This window comes from Zalophus californianus, chromosome 5 (assembly GCF_009762305.2).
Source record: "Zalophus californianus isolate mZalCal1 chromosome 5, mZalCal1.pri.v2, whole genome shotgun sequence".
In the NCBI taxonomy this organism is placed as follows: domain Eukaryota; kingdom Metazoa; phylum Chordata; class Mammalia; order Carnivora; family Otariidae; genus Zalophus; species Zalophus californianus.
Window position 1 is genome coordinate 50001812 of NC_045599.1, and position 16180 is coordinate 50017991.

Sequence of the window (16180 nt, forward strand, 5' to 3'; positions counted from 1 at the left end):
TACATCAAAAACTAATGATGTATGGTGACTAACACAACATAAAATAAATTTAAAAAAAAGGATACTGAAAAAAAAAAAAAGCACATCTGCCTTCAGCTCAGGTCATGATCCCAGGGCCCCGGAATCGAGCCCCACATCGGGCTCCATGCTCGCGGGAAGCCTGCTTCTCCCTCTCCCACTCCCCCTGCTTGTGTTCCCTCTCTCATTGTCTCTCTCTCTGTCGAATAAATAAATAAAATCTTAAAGAAAGAAAGAAAAGAAAGACAAAAGAAAGAAAGAAAGAAAAGAAGAAAAGAAAAGAAAAAGAAAGAAAAAGAAAGAAGAAAGAAAGAAAGAAAGAAAGAAAGAAAGAAAGAAAGAAAGAAAAGAAAGAAAGAAAGAAAGAAAGAAAGAAAGAAGAAAGAAAGAAAGAAAGAAAGAAAGAAAGAAGAAAGAAAGAAAGAAAGAAAGAAAAGAAAGAAGAAGAAGAAAGAAAGAAAAGAAAAAGAAAAAAGAAAAGAAAAGAAAAGAAAAAGAAAAGAAAAAAAAAAAAGAGAAAGAAAGAAAGGGCCTCCAGGACCCTCAGCAGGGTTCTGGGGATGGCATTTTGGGAGCAGCTGCTCAGTAGCACATACTTAGTTGTCCCTCAATAGGTTGCAAGTTCTATGTGGACCGTCTGTAGCTGTCTTTTATGTGCCCTTGTCTAACAGTGTCTGGAACGTAAGGCTCAATAAATATTAGTATCTGCGAAATGAGCGACTAAATGACAAGTTATAAACAACGACCGCATAGTCTTCATTTTACTGCCTCCTTTCTTAATTCAATCAGAAATTAAACGTTTTCTAAATTTTTCCTTTTTTTTTTTAAATTAGGACTTGGCCAATGTTTTCAATAGTTGGGGCGGGGAAGCGGCCTGCATGTGGTCACGACGCGCCACAGTTTGGTGAAGCATTAATCTGCGATGCCCGAGAGTCATTCCTCCTTCCCAGCCCCGCACCAACAGGCCAGGCCTCTTGGTTCCCCAGTTCTACCTAGATTTAAGAACAGTAAGAGCTGGGTCTCCTACGTTTTTAGGAGTACTGAAATTTAATTCAGTTGAAGCGGGGCGGGGGGGGGCGGGAATCGATAAAAATCCCCACGGGGAGAACACTGACAAGAGTTACGGCTGGAAGACCCTGAAGCCCCAGGCTACAGCCTCCTCCGACCCGCCGAGTTGCCGGGGCGACGCTTCCGGCCGGCGCGCGCAGCTGGGAGCAGGGGAGTTGTGGAATGGGCGGCTAGACCTGCCCACCGCCGTGAATTTGCCAGCGGGAGCGCGCTCGCGGCCGCGCGTTCTTCGCCTTCCCGGCTGCGTCGCTGACGCGTCGTAGACGTTGGGGAGCGGAGGACAGCAGCAGCGGGTCGGGATGAACAGCGGCGGCGGCTTCGGTTTGGCTTTAGGCTTCGGCCTTACCCCTACGGCGGTGATTCAGGTGACCAATCTGTCGTCGGCGGTGACCAGCGAGCAGATGCGGACGCTTTTTTCCTTCCTAGGAGAAATCGAGGAGCTGCGGCTTTACCCCCCAGAGTAAGTGCTCGAGCACGGCTGGGGGAGGGGCGCGGGCGCCATAGAGACCTCGGGCACCGAGGCGTGGGGGAGAGCGCGGACGGGGGCGCGCGGTGCCCGTCACGTGACCGCCGGGCTTACCTTGGTGCCCATGTTTGATTAGGGCACCCAGGCGCGGCGCCCGGAGGTCCTGTTCTCCTTGTTAGTTAGACTGTGGGGGTTAACCTCTGCACCGAGCCCTTAGAATTTAGAGAAGTTGTTTTTTCGTGCATCCCGGATTTTTGGTCTCCGTCGGGTCTTCGTATTCAGTGCCTCCCCCTTTTCCTTTTTCTTCCCGAACTTAAGATGGCCGCAGGTGGGCCCGGAATAGTCCTCATGGCAAACGCCTGTTAGCGTTTTTGCAATGTGAAAATCGCAGAGACCGCGCCGGAGGAACTGTCCACTTGTTAGGGTCTTAGTGTCAGGCCGTTGTTACTGATTGGAAAGCCTGCGGCTCATGGCAGATTGGAATTAGGGCTGTAGTTGTTCCCCAGGGCGGTGTTCACAAATTGAGCATCTTCTTGGTGAATCTGACCGAGCCCATCCATATTGTTAAAGATCATGTCTATTCGCCCTTTTGGCAGCGGATTAAAATTTCCGCTTTGAAGGTCACACTGTCCTAAGCCTTTCATAAAAAGTATTAGTCGGTGCAGGATTATCCCTGCTGGACGCTTTAAAAGTCTGTCTCTATTTGAAAAGTCTACAACTCGCGGCGACTTCCCAAGTACTGTATTTTGAAGTAAGATTTCCCTTGTATAGTACTGTCTACTCAAAATTTGTAAGGAGTTTGTGGGTTCACTTTATTACACATACTTTTTTTGAGATAGAGCTTAGAATCTTAAAATCCTCAGTATTTTGTTCATTATGTCAGAATCCTTTGAAGGAAGAGCTAGTAGTTGCCCAGGTTTTTTTTCTTTCAAAAAAAAAATCTGTATTTGACTTTTTGGTTTATTTCATAACGATGCATGTAGACCTGTTTTCTTTCGGTTTCTATCTGTAAGTACATCGCATTGCCACAGCATAGATACTGATTGGTAAAGTTTAGTGTTGGATTTTTAAATTTTACTTTTTAAATTTTCTTTTCCTCTCCTTTTGTTTTGAAATATGTAATGTATACGAAAAAGTTGAAAGAATAGCACCCACGTTTCCTTCACCTGTATTCCTTCTTTGCCAGTTGTCTCCCCCCTATACTTAAACTCCCTCTTTCCTTCCTTCCTTTTCAAATAGTTGCAGACACCGTGACTGTTTATTCCTTAACACTTAAGTATGTATCTCGTCAGAAGAGGTACATTGTTCTACATTACCACAATACTATTAACATGTTTAAGAAATTTAACATTGATAATGTATAACAAGTAGTTCATATTCAAATTTTCCCAGTTATTATAATCATGAGTTTTTTCTTTTTTTGGTCTAGAATATAATCAGAAACCACCCATTTTATTTGATTGTTACCTCCTTTAATCCAGAACAGTCCCCTGTCACCTTTTTAAACTTTTTTTTAAAGATTTTATTTATTTATTTGAGAGAGAGAGAATGAGAGATAGAGAAGACGAGAGGGAAGAGAGTCAGAGGGAGAAGCAGACTCCCTGCCGAGCAGGGAGCCCGATGTGGGACTCCATCCCAGGACTCCAGGATCATGACCTGAGCCGAAGGCAGGTGCTTAACGAACTGAGCCACCCAGGCACCCTCCCCTGTCAACCTTTTTAAAAGTCTTTCATTACATTGACATTTTGTCTTGTAGTTTGTTTTGTAGATTGATTCTTAATCTGGGCTTTTATAGATTATTTCTACATGATTAGGTTCAGATAATACATTTTTGTCAAGAATACTTCATAAGTGCATGTATATACATATTTATTGACCAGCTGCGGCATTTATAGTTTGAATATCTTTTTTAACTTTTGAAAATGCTTTCTGCTGTCTCTTCATTTCAGCATTCAGAACGTTTTTTTATTAATTGAGAAGTGTTTGGGAGAGGGCTGTACCCTTAAGAATTGGAATCAAGCAGTAAAATATTTTGTATATGAACCTTTGTAAACTAACCTTGCTTTCAAGGTTGTGGTAATAAGGTGTCTGGTAGAAGAAGTATATCACAGAATATTATTCAATGCCAACATAATACCACTTTCATAGTTAAAACCAGGGTATGGGTGGCAGTATGCTGCCAGTTATTATCTGACACTTAATAATGGGCTGTTTTTTGAAATCAGATGTTAATTAGTTGGAGTTTAAAAGTCAAAGAGACTAAAAAGCTATTTACTTAAACATGGTGGAGTTAGTATGTCACAAACTGTAATACATTATGCAAAATTGTAACATAAACATAGCACATGTGGGCCTTTCAAAATTCTTAATCAGTTTTTCCTTAAGTGTAATCCCTTATTACTGTTTTTCAGAAATATTGCCATGCTTTACTAACAGCGTGTTTTCTGCTCTGTGGTGAAGTTGTCATAACTGGTTTTTATATTAAAGCTGTATTTGCAAATTTAAGCTGAAATGGATAACAGTGCAATAGTAGTAGTTGTATTGAAGACAGATAACTGTTTTGTAGTGGCTCGGAAATAGTACTTTATGATTCATGTTTGGAAACTGAGTAGAATTTCATTTGTTTTAAATTTGGAAATACATTTCTTTAAAAGAATGTGAAAACAGTTTCTCATTAACATTTTAAGAATTTGCTAATATGAAAATTCACATTTTAAATTTAACTCAGAATGAGGCTGTGATTCAGTTTCTTAGTTTTTAAACATCAGTAATTAGTGTGAACATTAATTATATATGTTAAAAATTCTTTTTTTAAAAATTTTTTAAAAAGATTTTATTTATTTATTTTGACACAGAGAGAGACACAGTGAGAGAAGGAACACAAGCAGGGGGGAGTGGAAGAGGGAGAAGCAGGCTTCCCGCGGAGCAGGGAACCCGGTGTGGGGCTCGAACCGAGGACCCTGAGATCATGACCTGAACGGAAGGCAGATGCTTAATGACTGAACCACCCAGGCGCCCCTATGTTAAACATTCTTAATTGTGCTCTTTTTTTGTGTGCTGCCGGATGATAAATACCCAGAATTTTTGTTTTCACTTGTTGCACAACAAATGAATATCATGTTGTGAAAACCTTTTTACGGCAGTAAGAAACTTTTGTAGTTTTTTAGTCACCTTTTTTTTTTTTTAAGGTATACTGTACATACAGAAAAGTGTATGGATAAAAATACAGTTTGATGAATTTCCACAAAGTGAACACCTGTGTAATCAGCACCCACATCAGGCTTATCTGCACCCTAGCATTTTCCCAATGCCCCCCTTCAAGTGACTAACCCCCGAAGGGTAATCCTATCCTGATTTCTAACACCATTTCTCACATTAACACCTGTGTTGATTTTTTTTTTTTTGCTGGTTTTCTTCACTTTCCTGGTCTTCAAAAGTATGAATAAGCAAGGAAAAATGTGTCAACTACTTATTTATTTAGTTAAAAAAATTAATAGAACAAAAATAGCTATTTTATGAGAAATAGAGAAAAACACTTAATGATCCTCTCTCCATTTCTATATATTTGCCTGCAGTCCTTTTTATATGAGCTTGTTTTAATGTAGTGTAATCAAAGGACTTACACACTGATGGTGAACTTTTTTCATTCAACATATAAGTATTTTTTCATATTCCTTTGTCTTATTTATAGTAATAACATTTAAAAGGCTGTAATTATGTTTTAAGTGTGTTTTTCAAATTCTGTCATTAGCTATATTGGTTCCTTTGTATTGGTGTTTTAAGTCAATGGATTTTAGCTGGAAACATTTGAAAATGTTTCTTTTTGATTGTCTGCATTGATCGGAGCGCCTTCTGGCATTTGGTGGGCAAGTGTCAGTAATTCATAGAAGATCTTAACATAAGGAAAAATTGTGCTATCCAAAGTACCACTAAAGTCCTGCTGAGAAACACTGTTATAAATTATGTGTCAGTTAATATTTTTATGCATAAGTCTGTGTACTTTGTCCATGCTTTGGAATATATCCTTTTTGATCCTTCAATAAAAGGCTGGATATATTAGTACCACTTGACTTTTTTTTTTAAAGATTTATTTATTTATTTTGAGAGAGTGAGAATGAGAGAGAGAGAGAGGCACGCGCACATGAGAGGCCGGAGGGAGAAGCAGGTTCCTCGCTGAGCAGGGAGCCTGATTTGGGACTCGATCCCGGGACTCCGGGATCATGACCCGAGCCCAAGGCAGTCGCTTAACCAACTGAGCCACCCAAGCGCCCCCACTTGACTTTTTTTTTTTAAAGATTGTACTGTGCCATTACTGTGTTTAATGAAAAACAAAATAACCAGGTAGAGCCTAGGAAATTTAACTGATGCTCAAAAATTTGGTTCTGTAATTTCTGCATTAAATTCCTAGTCAGGGGGCACCTGGGTGGCTCAGTCGTTAAGCGTCTCCTTCGGCTCGGGTCAGGATCCTGGGGTCCTGGGATTGAGCCCCGCATCGGGCTCCCCACTCCGCGGGAAGCCTGCTTCGCCCTCTCCCACTCCCCCTGCTTGTGTTCCCTCTCTCGCTGTGTCTCTCTCTGTCAAATAAATAAAATCTTAAAAAAAACAAAAACAAAACTCCTAGTCAGAAATTCTGATTTTTTTGAAAAACTGGAAAAAAAAAATACTTGATTCAACAAAGGAGGTGGAAGTAAAATTTGCTATTTTGGTCTCCTGCTACTTTCCTTAGAAACATATGTTTAGACCAAATGGAATATGTAACACCCTTTTAAAAATTAAAACTCTAGGTCAAAATTACACTTAAAGATGATAATTTAATTAAAAAAATAAATATTTAAAAGGTTAGATGTATTAGAATGAAAGCTGTAAATATAAAATTTGGAAACAATGATTTATAAACAAATACACATTTGTTGAGAAATTCATCTCTATTTAGGCTTGCCACTATATTTTAGATTGTAATGTTCAAAATAAAATAGTGTTAATGTAAGTTGATCTCTATTCTGTATTTTGAGAAAGGTAATTGGAGATGATTAAATTCTTTAGAACAGTGGTGTAGCTATGTCTAGTGTCCACATTTCTATGATAATGCTTGGTCTGCACAGGTCAGCCTTTCTTATCCAGTTCTGGACTTCTCAGATCTTGGTAGTCTATTATAACATGAAGTTGCTTTACCATCCAGTCTCATATTTCCTTTTCCTCTGGATGTTTTAAATTTGAAATAATGTGGGTTTTAAGTAGGGGTATTGGAAAATGTGATTTAGTTTTCAATAGGGATTATTTAGGTTTCCATTCTTTCACAAAAGGATCTGTCCATTTAGGGAATGTAGTTTCAGTGGTGGTTTGTTAGGCTCTTGAAGATTTCAGTGCTAAAAGAGAGTATACTTCTAATTGCTAGGGCTTTAGTAGCTTATTGTAATTATAGGTTTTTTTGCAGGGCTGGGGAGTACTGATTGCAAAAGACAGAAACAGCCCTACCCAGTCTAGCTTTTGAAGAGAGAAAATTATTAAAAAGATGAATATTTTCCTAAATTGAAATAAAGAGTGTAGTATAAGTAGGCCTCATGGGCACTGGGACTGGGAACCAGAAAGATAGCATCCAAGGTGACTGACTATCTGCCTCTTCTCAGAAGCTTTATTGTCTGCTCAGTTTGTTTCCGTGTATCTGCTCTATTTTGTTTGCAGACTTATTTTGTACTTAGTATTTTGGCATCTGGCCCAAGCCTTGAGTATAAGTGACTTTTCAGCCCGAGAGAGAATCTAATTGTTTAAGTTAATTTGATCAAACCACCCAAATTATAGGTTGTTGGTTAGCCAGTAAAATGGGCCCTTGTGTCATGTGGCAAATCAATTGTGGCTAGAGGCTTCCAAAATCTGTTGAGAGTTTCACCTAAGAAAATGGTTAAGGCTGTGCTAAAAGTGTATAGAATGTCCTGGTAGCACATAGAGGAGAGGTCCTTAATCAATGATAACTTAAAGTAGCTTTCCAGAAAACTTGGAAACTTGAGTCTTGAAGAAAAGTGGAATTACCACTCAAAAAGAGGAAGGATATCATAGGCAAATGGAACATGTGCAAAGATGGCCCAGATATTCAGAATGTGTTCTGGACACCACAAGTATTTCTCATACCTGGTTTTTGGGAGCATTTAGATGATAAAGCAAGAACAGAAGGACGTCTTTGAGGAAATTTAAGCAGTGGAATGACATGACAAAATTGACAGTTTTGAAGGATCACTCTGGTAGCTTTTGTGAAAGACCATTATTAAGGAGTTGGGATTGGAGGCACTGTGATTGTTTAGGAGCCATTGTAATAATCTGGGTGAGAAATGATGAGGGCCTGAATTAAGCTCCTGATAGTGAGAATGATAAAAGAATTAATGTGACAAATATTTGGGATACAGTCTTCACAGGATTTAATGACCAATTGGATGGAGAGGGAAGGGTCAAGGATGGAAACACCCTTGAATCTCAGTAGTTGTGTAAAACCAGATTATTTCTTAGTCTAAGCTTGTGGAGTAGGGAACTCTACGTATTGTGGTCACTCACTTTGGGATAAAGTCGATGTAGCAGCCACCCGTTTCTCAAATGTTGCAGGTCACTGTGGCAGAGGAAAAGAGCCAAGCAGTGACCCTTAAAGCTCCTGAATGTCAGTTCTGCTCATATATAATTGGCCAAAACAAGTTGCTTGGGCACACCTGACTTCAAGGAACAAAGAAATGGAATTTTACCATGTAGCCAGAAGCAATTTGGAAGTACTTAGTGAACAGTACTAATGATGGTTACATTTAATGACTCCTAGATTTATGACTTGAATAATATGGTGGTATTTTTAACTGAGAGATGAAGTGAGGATGATCATCAGGATTGGTGAGGAAGAAGGATGATGAATTTATTTTAGACTCCGTAACTTTTTGGGGGTGGGCCCTGTGACCATCAAGGAGTAATATTCCAGCAGACACTTGGATCTGGGAGTCTAAAGCTCAAGAGAGACCTAAATTGGAGATTTGGTAATGTAAAGGTGAGTTAAGTGTGGATACGACTGTTTTTACCTCAGTGACAAATTCATAAAGTGTTTGACTTAGATGTTTCTGTGGGGAGGTGGGGAGTAGGCATCATTGGAGTGGGCCTCTTGAAGCCTGAATTGGATAACCTTAGGCAGGAGTGAATTGAGTTGGGTTGGGTGAGAAAGAGGTGGTTTCATTTTGTCAACTTTTATTACCCTGACTAGTTATGTTAATAATAATATAGATAGTTTCAAGTTCTAAATGATAATATGTTTTATTGTCACAGTGTTTTGGTAATAGCAGAAATATGTATGTTTAACCATTATGAAGATGGATTTGTTGCTTTATGTGATTTTTTTTAATTTTAAAAATGGCTAATATTTGGAATTGCTGATTAAATAGTACATTAAAATGCTTTTAAAATTCTTTTTTTTTAGAGAGAATGGGAGAGGGAGGGAGAGCATCTGAAGCAGGCTTCATGCCTAGTGTGGAGCCTGACAAGGGGCTCGATCTCACAACCCTGAGATCATGACCTGAGCACAAATCAAGAGTCGGACACTTAACCGACTGAGCCACACAGGCACCCCTAAAATGCTTTTAAAATTCTTGATTAGTTAATGATTAAGATTGCACAAGATTTGGATTTAGATAATTAGACTTTAAGTCCCACCTTTGCCATTTACTAGGGCTAGGATTATGGTCGACTTTCTTGACCTGTTTTGTAAACTAAATTGTTACTATACAAGGCAAAGATGATATTTTTCAGATCATCTCAGTTCTTTCTTAGTGTCAGAAATCTTAATGCTTTAAAGGGGTGTATTTGTTATATATAAGGTGTATATTTAGTTTGGGTGTTTTTTTTTCTTGCTAAAGACAATTTTAGACTTTAATTGAAAATAATCTTGGACAGATTGACAAAATGATCATCAGTGAATATAGTATATTTTGCAGTCTAATAAGATGGATTCATATTATGGAAAAACTGCTTTCATCTGTGTTGTGTGGTTTTTTACTACAGGTCTACCTAGATTAAACTGAATCTGGTACGATTTAGAAGAGTATATTCTTTTCCATATAAAATATGTTAAATTTTGTTTGTAAAATCTTTTGTCTGGAAAATCACAATGCTGCCTAGCTTAAAGCAGTCTCTAGTACATGCAAAAGACCTTAATTTTAATTCTGTGTTATCTATTTGCAAGACTCTGGTGAAGTTTTTAGTGATCTAAAACCTGGGGAGTCACATTAGAAAGGGTTGAAAATGGTTACAAAATTTGAAGTCATGAGGATTGGGACTTTTATAAAGTGATTTTGCCTACTGATGATAGACTGAACATTTTTGGGTTAAATTTACTGTTTTCAATTTTGCTCTGTTTAGGAACTTGTTAATTTACATTTCCAGTTTTTACAAATAAAACGATAGGCCTTCCTAGATTGCTGTCAACTTTTGCAGACAAATCACCATGAAAAGACTTAAGTTTTGCCTAGTACAGCTACTCTGGAGAACAGTACGGAGGTTTCCCAAGAAGTTAAAAATAGAACTGTCCTTCCACCCAGCAATTGTACTACTGGGTATTTACTCAAAGAATACAAAAATACTAATTCAAAGGGATATATGCACCCCGAAGTTTAGAGCCAAAATGTGGGAACAGCCCAAGTGTCCATTGATTGGTGAATGGATAAAGAAGCTGTGTGTATATACAATGGGATATTACTCAGCCATAAAAAATGAAATCTTGCCATTTGCAATGGTATGGATGGAGTTAGAGAGTATTATACTATGCAAAATAAGTCAGAGAAAGACAAATACCATATGATTTCACTCAGATGTGGAATTTAAGAAACAACAAATGAGCTAAGGGGAGAAAGAGGGAGGCAAACCGAGAAACAGACTCTTAACTACAGAGAACAAACTGATGGTAACTGTATATTAACCAATTGGAATTTAAATAAAAACTTGAAAATGCAAATCTTTTTATGTGCTAATGATCCTTAGCAATAAAAATTCTTGTCTTGATTGTGTAAGATTATATAAAGATCTAAGAAAGAAATTTCAAATGAAAATGACAAAACCAACCAAATGTTTATTAGTCCAATTGTTTTTCTTTTTATCTTGCAGCAACGCACCTCTTGCTTTTTCTTCCAAAGTATGTTATGTTAAGTTTCGTGACCCATCAAGTGTTGGCGTGGCCCAGCATCTAACTAACACGGTTTTTATTGACAGAGCTCTGATAGTTGTACCTTGTGCAGAAGGTTGGTATCTTCCGTGTTTTTTCCTATTATTTTAATCTCTGTCCTGTGTGTTACTACCTTTGGCTTTCCTAGAAATTGGTAGGTAGATAGTACACTGGTGTGTGTTTAAGAATGAAATTTGGAGAAGGAAAGAATTTTTACCTAATAATAAAATACAGTGGTTAATTTATTATGTATGCTTGAGATTTAATAGCCAAACATTTAAAAAAATTCATGAATGACTTGTGGTTTGCTTTGGCTTTCTGTAGTCAATTTGCAAGTTGTAAACAAAGCTTTCTGAAATTAAAATATTAAATTGGTAGGGGAAATTATTTTAAATGTATAAACAAGTGAACATTTGCCCCTGTGTATACAATATTAATGATATGACATAAATAAAAACTGTGCATTTTGCCAAATTTGGGGTTAAATGGTATTTATGTTTATTAGAAAAATACTCATAATTTAATCTCTGAAGTATCATCTAAGGTAATTCACCTTGTCATTGAGACCATTATTGCATATTCATTGTGATTGCTATGCAACTGGAACTTATTTTTTTCTTTTAATGGCTTGCTTTTCTTGGGTGGGATGTGTAATTGAATGGAAAGTAATTTTCCAAAGCTTCCATCAAGGAAATAGTTGTTGAAGATGGGAACAAGTCCAAAAGCCTTATAGTTACTAAATAAATTTCAGACTTAACCTGCTTTAAGAGCTAATTATTACCAATACTTATTTTTTAGTTATTGCCGTTTACAGAGCCATTCACATATAATAGGCTGTGCTGAATTTGACAGTTCTGGTGTGTGGTTAACTTTTGTTTAGAGTACACACTGTGGTGTGTGTACATTTATTTTAGAATAGGTTATTATAATTTAAACGTTCTGAAAGTATGTTTTCCCTGGTGGATGGTGGTAACTGTTGTACAATGTAAAAAATTTACCTGGAACAATTTAAGGAGCTTTCATATGTCATGTTTTAAAGCCTCTTTTAGAAACCAGGCTAATATTAAAATAACTTGATATATGGTACACAGTGCTGCACTTTTAAAGTTTGATGCTTATTTCAGAATGCCTATTCTGGGATGTCAAAAACATTACATTTAGATACAGTAGGTACCATTCTTTTGGTTTTGCAGTCCCAGAATAGGACATTCTGGATTTTTTTTTCAGATGAATTTGGAAGTATTTTTCCCATGCCTGGGGAAAGGTAGAATAAAAATGGATTAAAGTTAATTATTTGCTGAATCTATCCTTATCTATTGATCTGTAAGGGGACAGTGAGCCCAGAATTGGAGAGCAAGGTGAGAAAAGAGCTGGTAAATGGTTTAGTTCTGCATACCAAGTTCATACCAGTTTCACACCAGGTAAACTGCATGGGAAAAAAATCAGAAGTTTTATTAAATGGGAATATTAATCATATCAGAAAACTATGCTACCAGTAGTGCAGGATCTTGTATTATGTTAGCTTACTGAATTGGAAGGAAGAATTTTGTATCAGTGTTGCTTTGTTGGAACCTTGCTATATTTCCATAGATTTTTTGTATATTTGAGAAGCCCATACTGTGATTTGTCATAAGTGTTCAAGGTTATGGGCATGTAAAGGTTCTCTTTTTTGTCTATTTTACTTAATAGAGCTTAATAAATACATATTTATTATAATAGCTCTTGAATATTTTTAATATTACCACTTTGAGACAGTTTCTCTGGTTTTGAACATGAAAGTTTAAGCACATTTTTATTGCAGTTTAGTTGTAAGTATTTTAGAACACTGATAAAATAATTGCTGTTAGAGAAACATTCAGATACACATTTTTCATTAGTTTAAATACCACCGAATAACCTTTTAGAATCTGAGGAGTGTTACAGTGAGCTGTTAAAGATCTGATTATGCACTGCAAGCAAAGTAATAATGTGTTATTATACTGAAAAAGATAGCAAAGTGAGTTTGAAATAAACCAAAGGAAAGAGTTCCAGTGGAGTAAGTTTCTTTTAGAGGAAGATGGGGTGCTGTAAGCATTCTTCTATTTACTTCACTGGTTGCATTCTTTCTTTGATGTTATAGAAACAGCATTGTGAAAGATATGAGAAAACCGTAGAAACAGTTTTAAGAAAAGTTTTTTCATTTTCTTTCAATTTGCTGTTTTTGTAATGCAGTTTTGTAACAAGATCCTAAGCTGTATAAGTAATGTTTGATGTGTAAGAGTTTCATGCATATTAAGCATTAGCTATTGTTAATAAAACATGCCATTTCAAAATAAAATATGCCTTCATTATACTTGTCCAGATATGACCTCTTTTTGTTGTTGCGTGCATCTCAGATTTCTTTTTTATAAATGTTAACACTTAGAAAAAAGATAAGGTCAAACATAACAAGGGTGTCAAGCCTAATCATCAGTCGTAACTTTATGTCCACATTTTCTGGTAGATGGATTTTGACTATTAATTTGGTTTTGTATGTTTTCTCTATGTGATATTTGTGCATTATTAGATGACTAGACTGGCCAAGGCAGACCTGTTACACTTGCCTGAGTTAGGCATTGTTTGCCATGCCACTAAACCTGCCGTCAAGTGAAACCTTCATTGGGGAAATGAGATCGGAGTCTGAACCGCAGAAGATGGACGCCCTGTCTCTGTTTTTTATTGTTTTACTTTAATTTCATTTCTTTTTCTTTATTTTGTCCCTTTTTTTGTTTTTGTTTTTGTTTTTGTTTTGTTAAATCTCTTTCACTTTAACTTGTGAGCTGGTTTTCCAGTTCTTTGTAAATGGTATTCCATTAAGGGTTCATAACATTGCTTTGCAGATTATATTGGGAGATGATTAGCAGAGCTCAATCTTAGAGTGAAATAAATTTTCATAGTAAACTAGGATACAGTGTTGTGAAGCTCAGTGTGAGTCATAATTGGTGTTTATAGACTGCATAGTACATTTGGTTCTTGAAACACTAAAACACTGATAGAATTCTTAGAACATTTCCTGACCTCATTGCAGCAATTCAGATTTTTCTCCCAAATCTACATCTTTCATAAAAACCAGTTAACAGCTTCTAATTTTCATCCTTCCCCCTCCCCCCCAGAATTGTAGGCATACAAAATCCTCAAGGAAAATAAGTAAATTTCTTAGACTATCTAGGGTAGAGGACAAGCAGAGACATTCACTTTTTGAGTTATTCTACTACAGAAAGAACTTACTTCCTTGACTTACAAAGACTTTTACTTGCCTGTGTGGGGAATGGATATTTAGACAGACTTTGAAAACTTACTTGGCATGTGTCTTTCTCTGCTTGAATTATTTGAAAAAATTTCAGGTGTTACTAGCTTCTAAATGGATTCTGAGATTAGGACTATTAATTTTAATACTCTGAGAGATGTTTTTCTTCTCAGTTGTCTTTGAGTATAGTTTGGGAAAAATGCTAAATGCTTGTTTGTTTTATATTTTTGTATATACTTCTGGTAGTATTTAGAGGATAAATTTGATAGAATTCTATCTTGGAGTTAAGCAATGGAACTTTTTTCTTAAGATATCTTTAATGGTAATTAAAATAAAAAATGGGCTTACAGTTAGACTTAATATTTATAATAGCTTATTACTATTATGAGAGGTAGTGAGAGTCAGATAACCGATTGATACTTTTTTTAAGCCAAAAGTGAAAGTATGATATTAATTATTCATCTTTTGGGCTGTGTTGAATACTTTTTATTTTGTGTAGTCTTTCTACACTGTCTTTTATGGGCAGTTTTGCTTACTTAATTGACCTGGTAATCTTAAATTGGGGACATTAATAAATTGAAACAATTTGTTTTTTGGGTACATAAATTAGGGTGACAAAGCATAAGATTTATGCTACAGGACCTCAGTTGAATTTATCAAGATGTGTTCAGGTTTTATAAGCATTAAAAATAATACCTATTTATAACAGTTAAAATGGGTCTGGTAGCAATTTAAATAGCTTAGTATATATAGGTGGGTATATAGAAACTTGTATCAATACCAGTAACTAATAAATATAAAATAAATTACTGATATTTGATGTCTTCAGTAAGGCCTACCTACCTTTTATTATGCATGTTAAAAATCTGTGCTTGTGCAGAATTTACACTGAAATAATAAAATAACTGTTTTTGAAATTAGTAAATTAATGTAGACTTAGATGTTGCAGAATTTAGGAAAAAGTAGACATTTGTTAAAGCTAATCAAATGTAATTTTTCTGTTCCTATAAATAAGGTGTAACCATTATTTAAAGCAAAATTTAAAAACTGTCTTGAATTCCATCCATGTTTAGAGGTATATTCAGATAATACTGTTTAGAGATTTATCCCTCCACATCTGGTTGTTTTAAGTAGAATTTTTACTTCTAAAATCCATCATGGTGCTTTTGAAAACTTAACTCCATATGCTATTTCCAATTTAGTGTGACTTTGTACACTGTGTTTTAAAATTATTTTTGAGGACTCCATAATGGAAATATATAGCCAACTACATATAACTATAAGTAGTTCTTCTAAAATAGATATATGTAGTCAGCTTTCTAAGAGATAATTTTAGCGGTGTCAGTGAGAAAGAGAGGACACAAAGGGAAAATGTGTGAAAGTTGCAGTTCATATCAAAGTTAATTGATTAGAGTCTAGTAATTAAATATGGCAAATTGATGAACTTTAGACTAAATTTTCATTTTTTAGTTGTAAGGATTTTTTTTCTTTTAGTGTCTAAGATTATTTTAGTGTTACTGTCATTTTTATTAGGCAATTAAGATGTTATAAGCAAGACATTTAGGCATTAACTACCCCTCTTCAGATAAGTATACATAAATTGGTTCTAAAAGTCAGGACTTTAAGAAGTTTCCTGAGACAAGGGAACTTTTTTTGTTAGTGATTCTCAGAAATTTTAGTAGTTTCACAAGGCATATATTTTGGAATTGGATTCTTTAGGCATCTCTGGCCTGGTTGGTGAGATGTCTTTTTAACCAGCTGGGTGTAGGCATCCTTTTAAATTGAAGCTGATTACATGGAATAGGCTTTTGGTTTTTTCTGTCTACTTGATATTGAATGGAATTTATTGGAAGGTTATCAAAACTGTTTGCATCACCAGTAGGTAGTTTTAGTAACCAGGAGCACTCATTAAGGAACAAATTTCAATTCGCACATATTTGTTTTTTCTTTTTCTTTTTTTTGACTAATTTGGTTATTTGCCATTTCTGGGGATTAAACTTTAAAAAATGTTCTTCTTTTCTGTATCTGATGTTCTGTGTGCTATTAGTGATGCAGCCAACACGAACGGTTGTCATGTGTAACACAACTTTCGATCACCGCGAAAACACCGTCCTGGGAAAGCGTCCATGCTTGATATCGTTTGGTTCATGAACATTAAGTTTCCAGTACAGGTGACCCATAGCTCAAA

At 36.2% G+C, this 16180-nt stretch overlaps 1 protein-coding gene across 4 annotated transcripts in view; it reads left to right on the forward strand.

The window, feature by feature from the left end:
• The first annotated feature begins 1213 nt into the window (after window positions 1–1213).
• Window positions 1214–16180, forward strand: part of SREK1 (splicing regulatory glutamic acid and lysine rich protein 1) — a 41397-nt gene continuing 26430 nt past the window's right edge. Inside the window, exons 1-3 of one of the 4 annotated variants that reach the window (XM_027607226.2) lie at window positions 1231–1546; window positions 10670–10803; window positions 16040–16163. Coding sequence is in view for 2 of the 4 variants with exons in the window: in XM_027607224.2 (XP_027463025.1) it covers window positions 1386–1546; window positions 10670–10803 (295 nt within the window). In the remaining 2 variants the exon portion in view is untranslated. The other 3 variants (XM_027607224.2, XM_027607223.2, XM_027607227.2) reach the window with 3 other exon arrangements.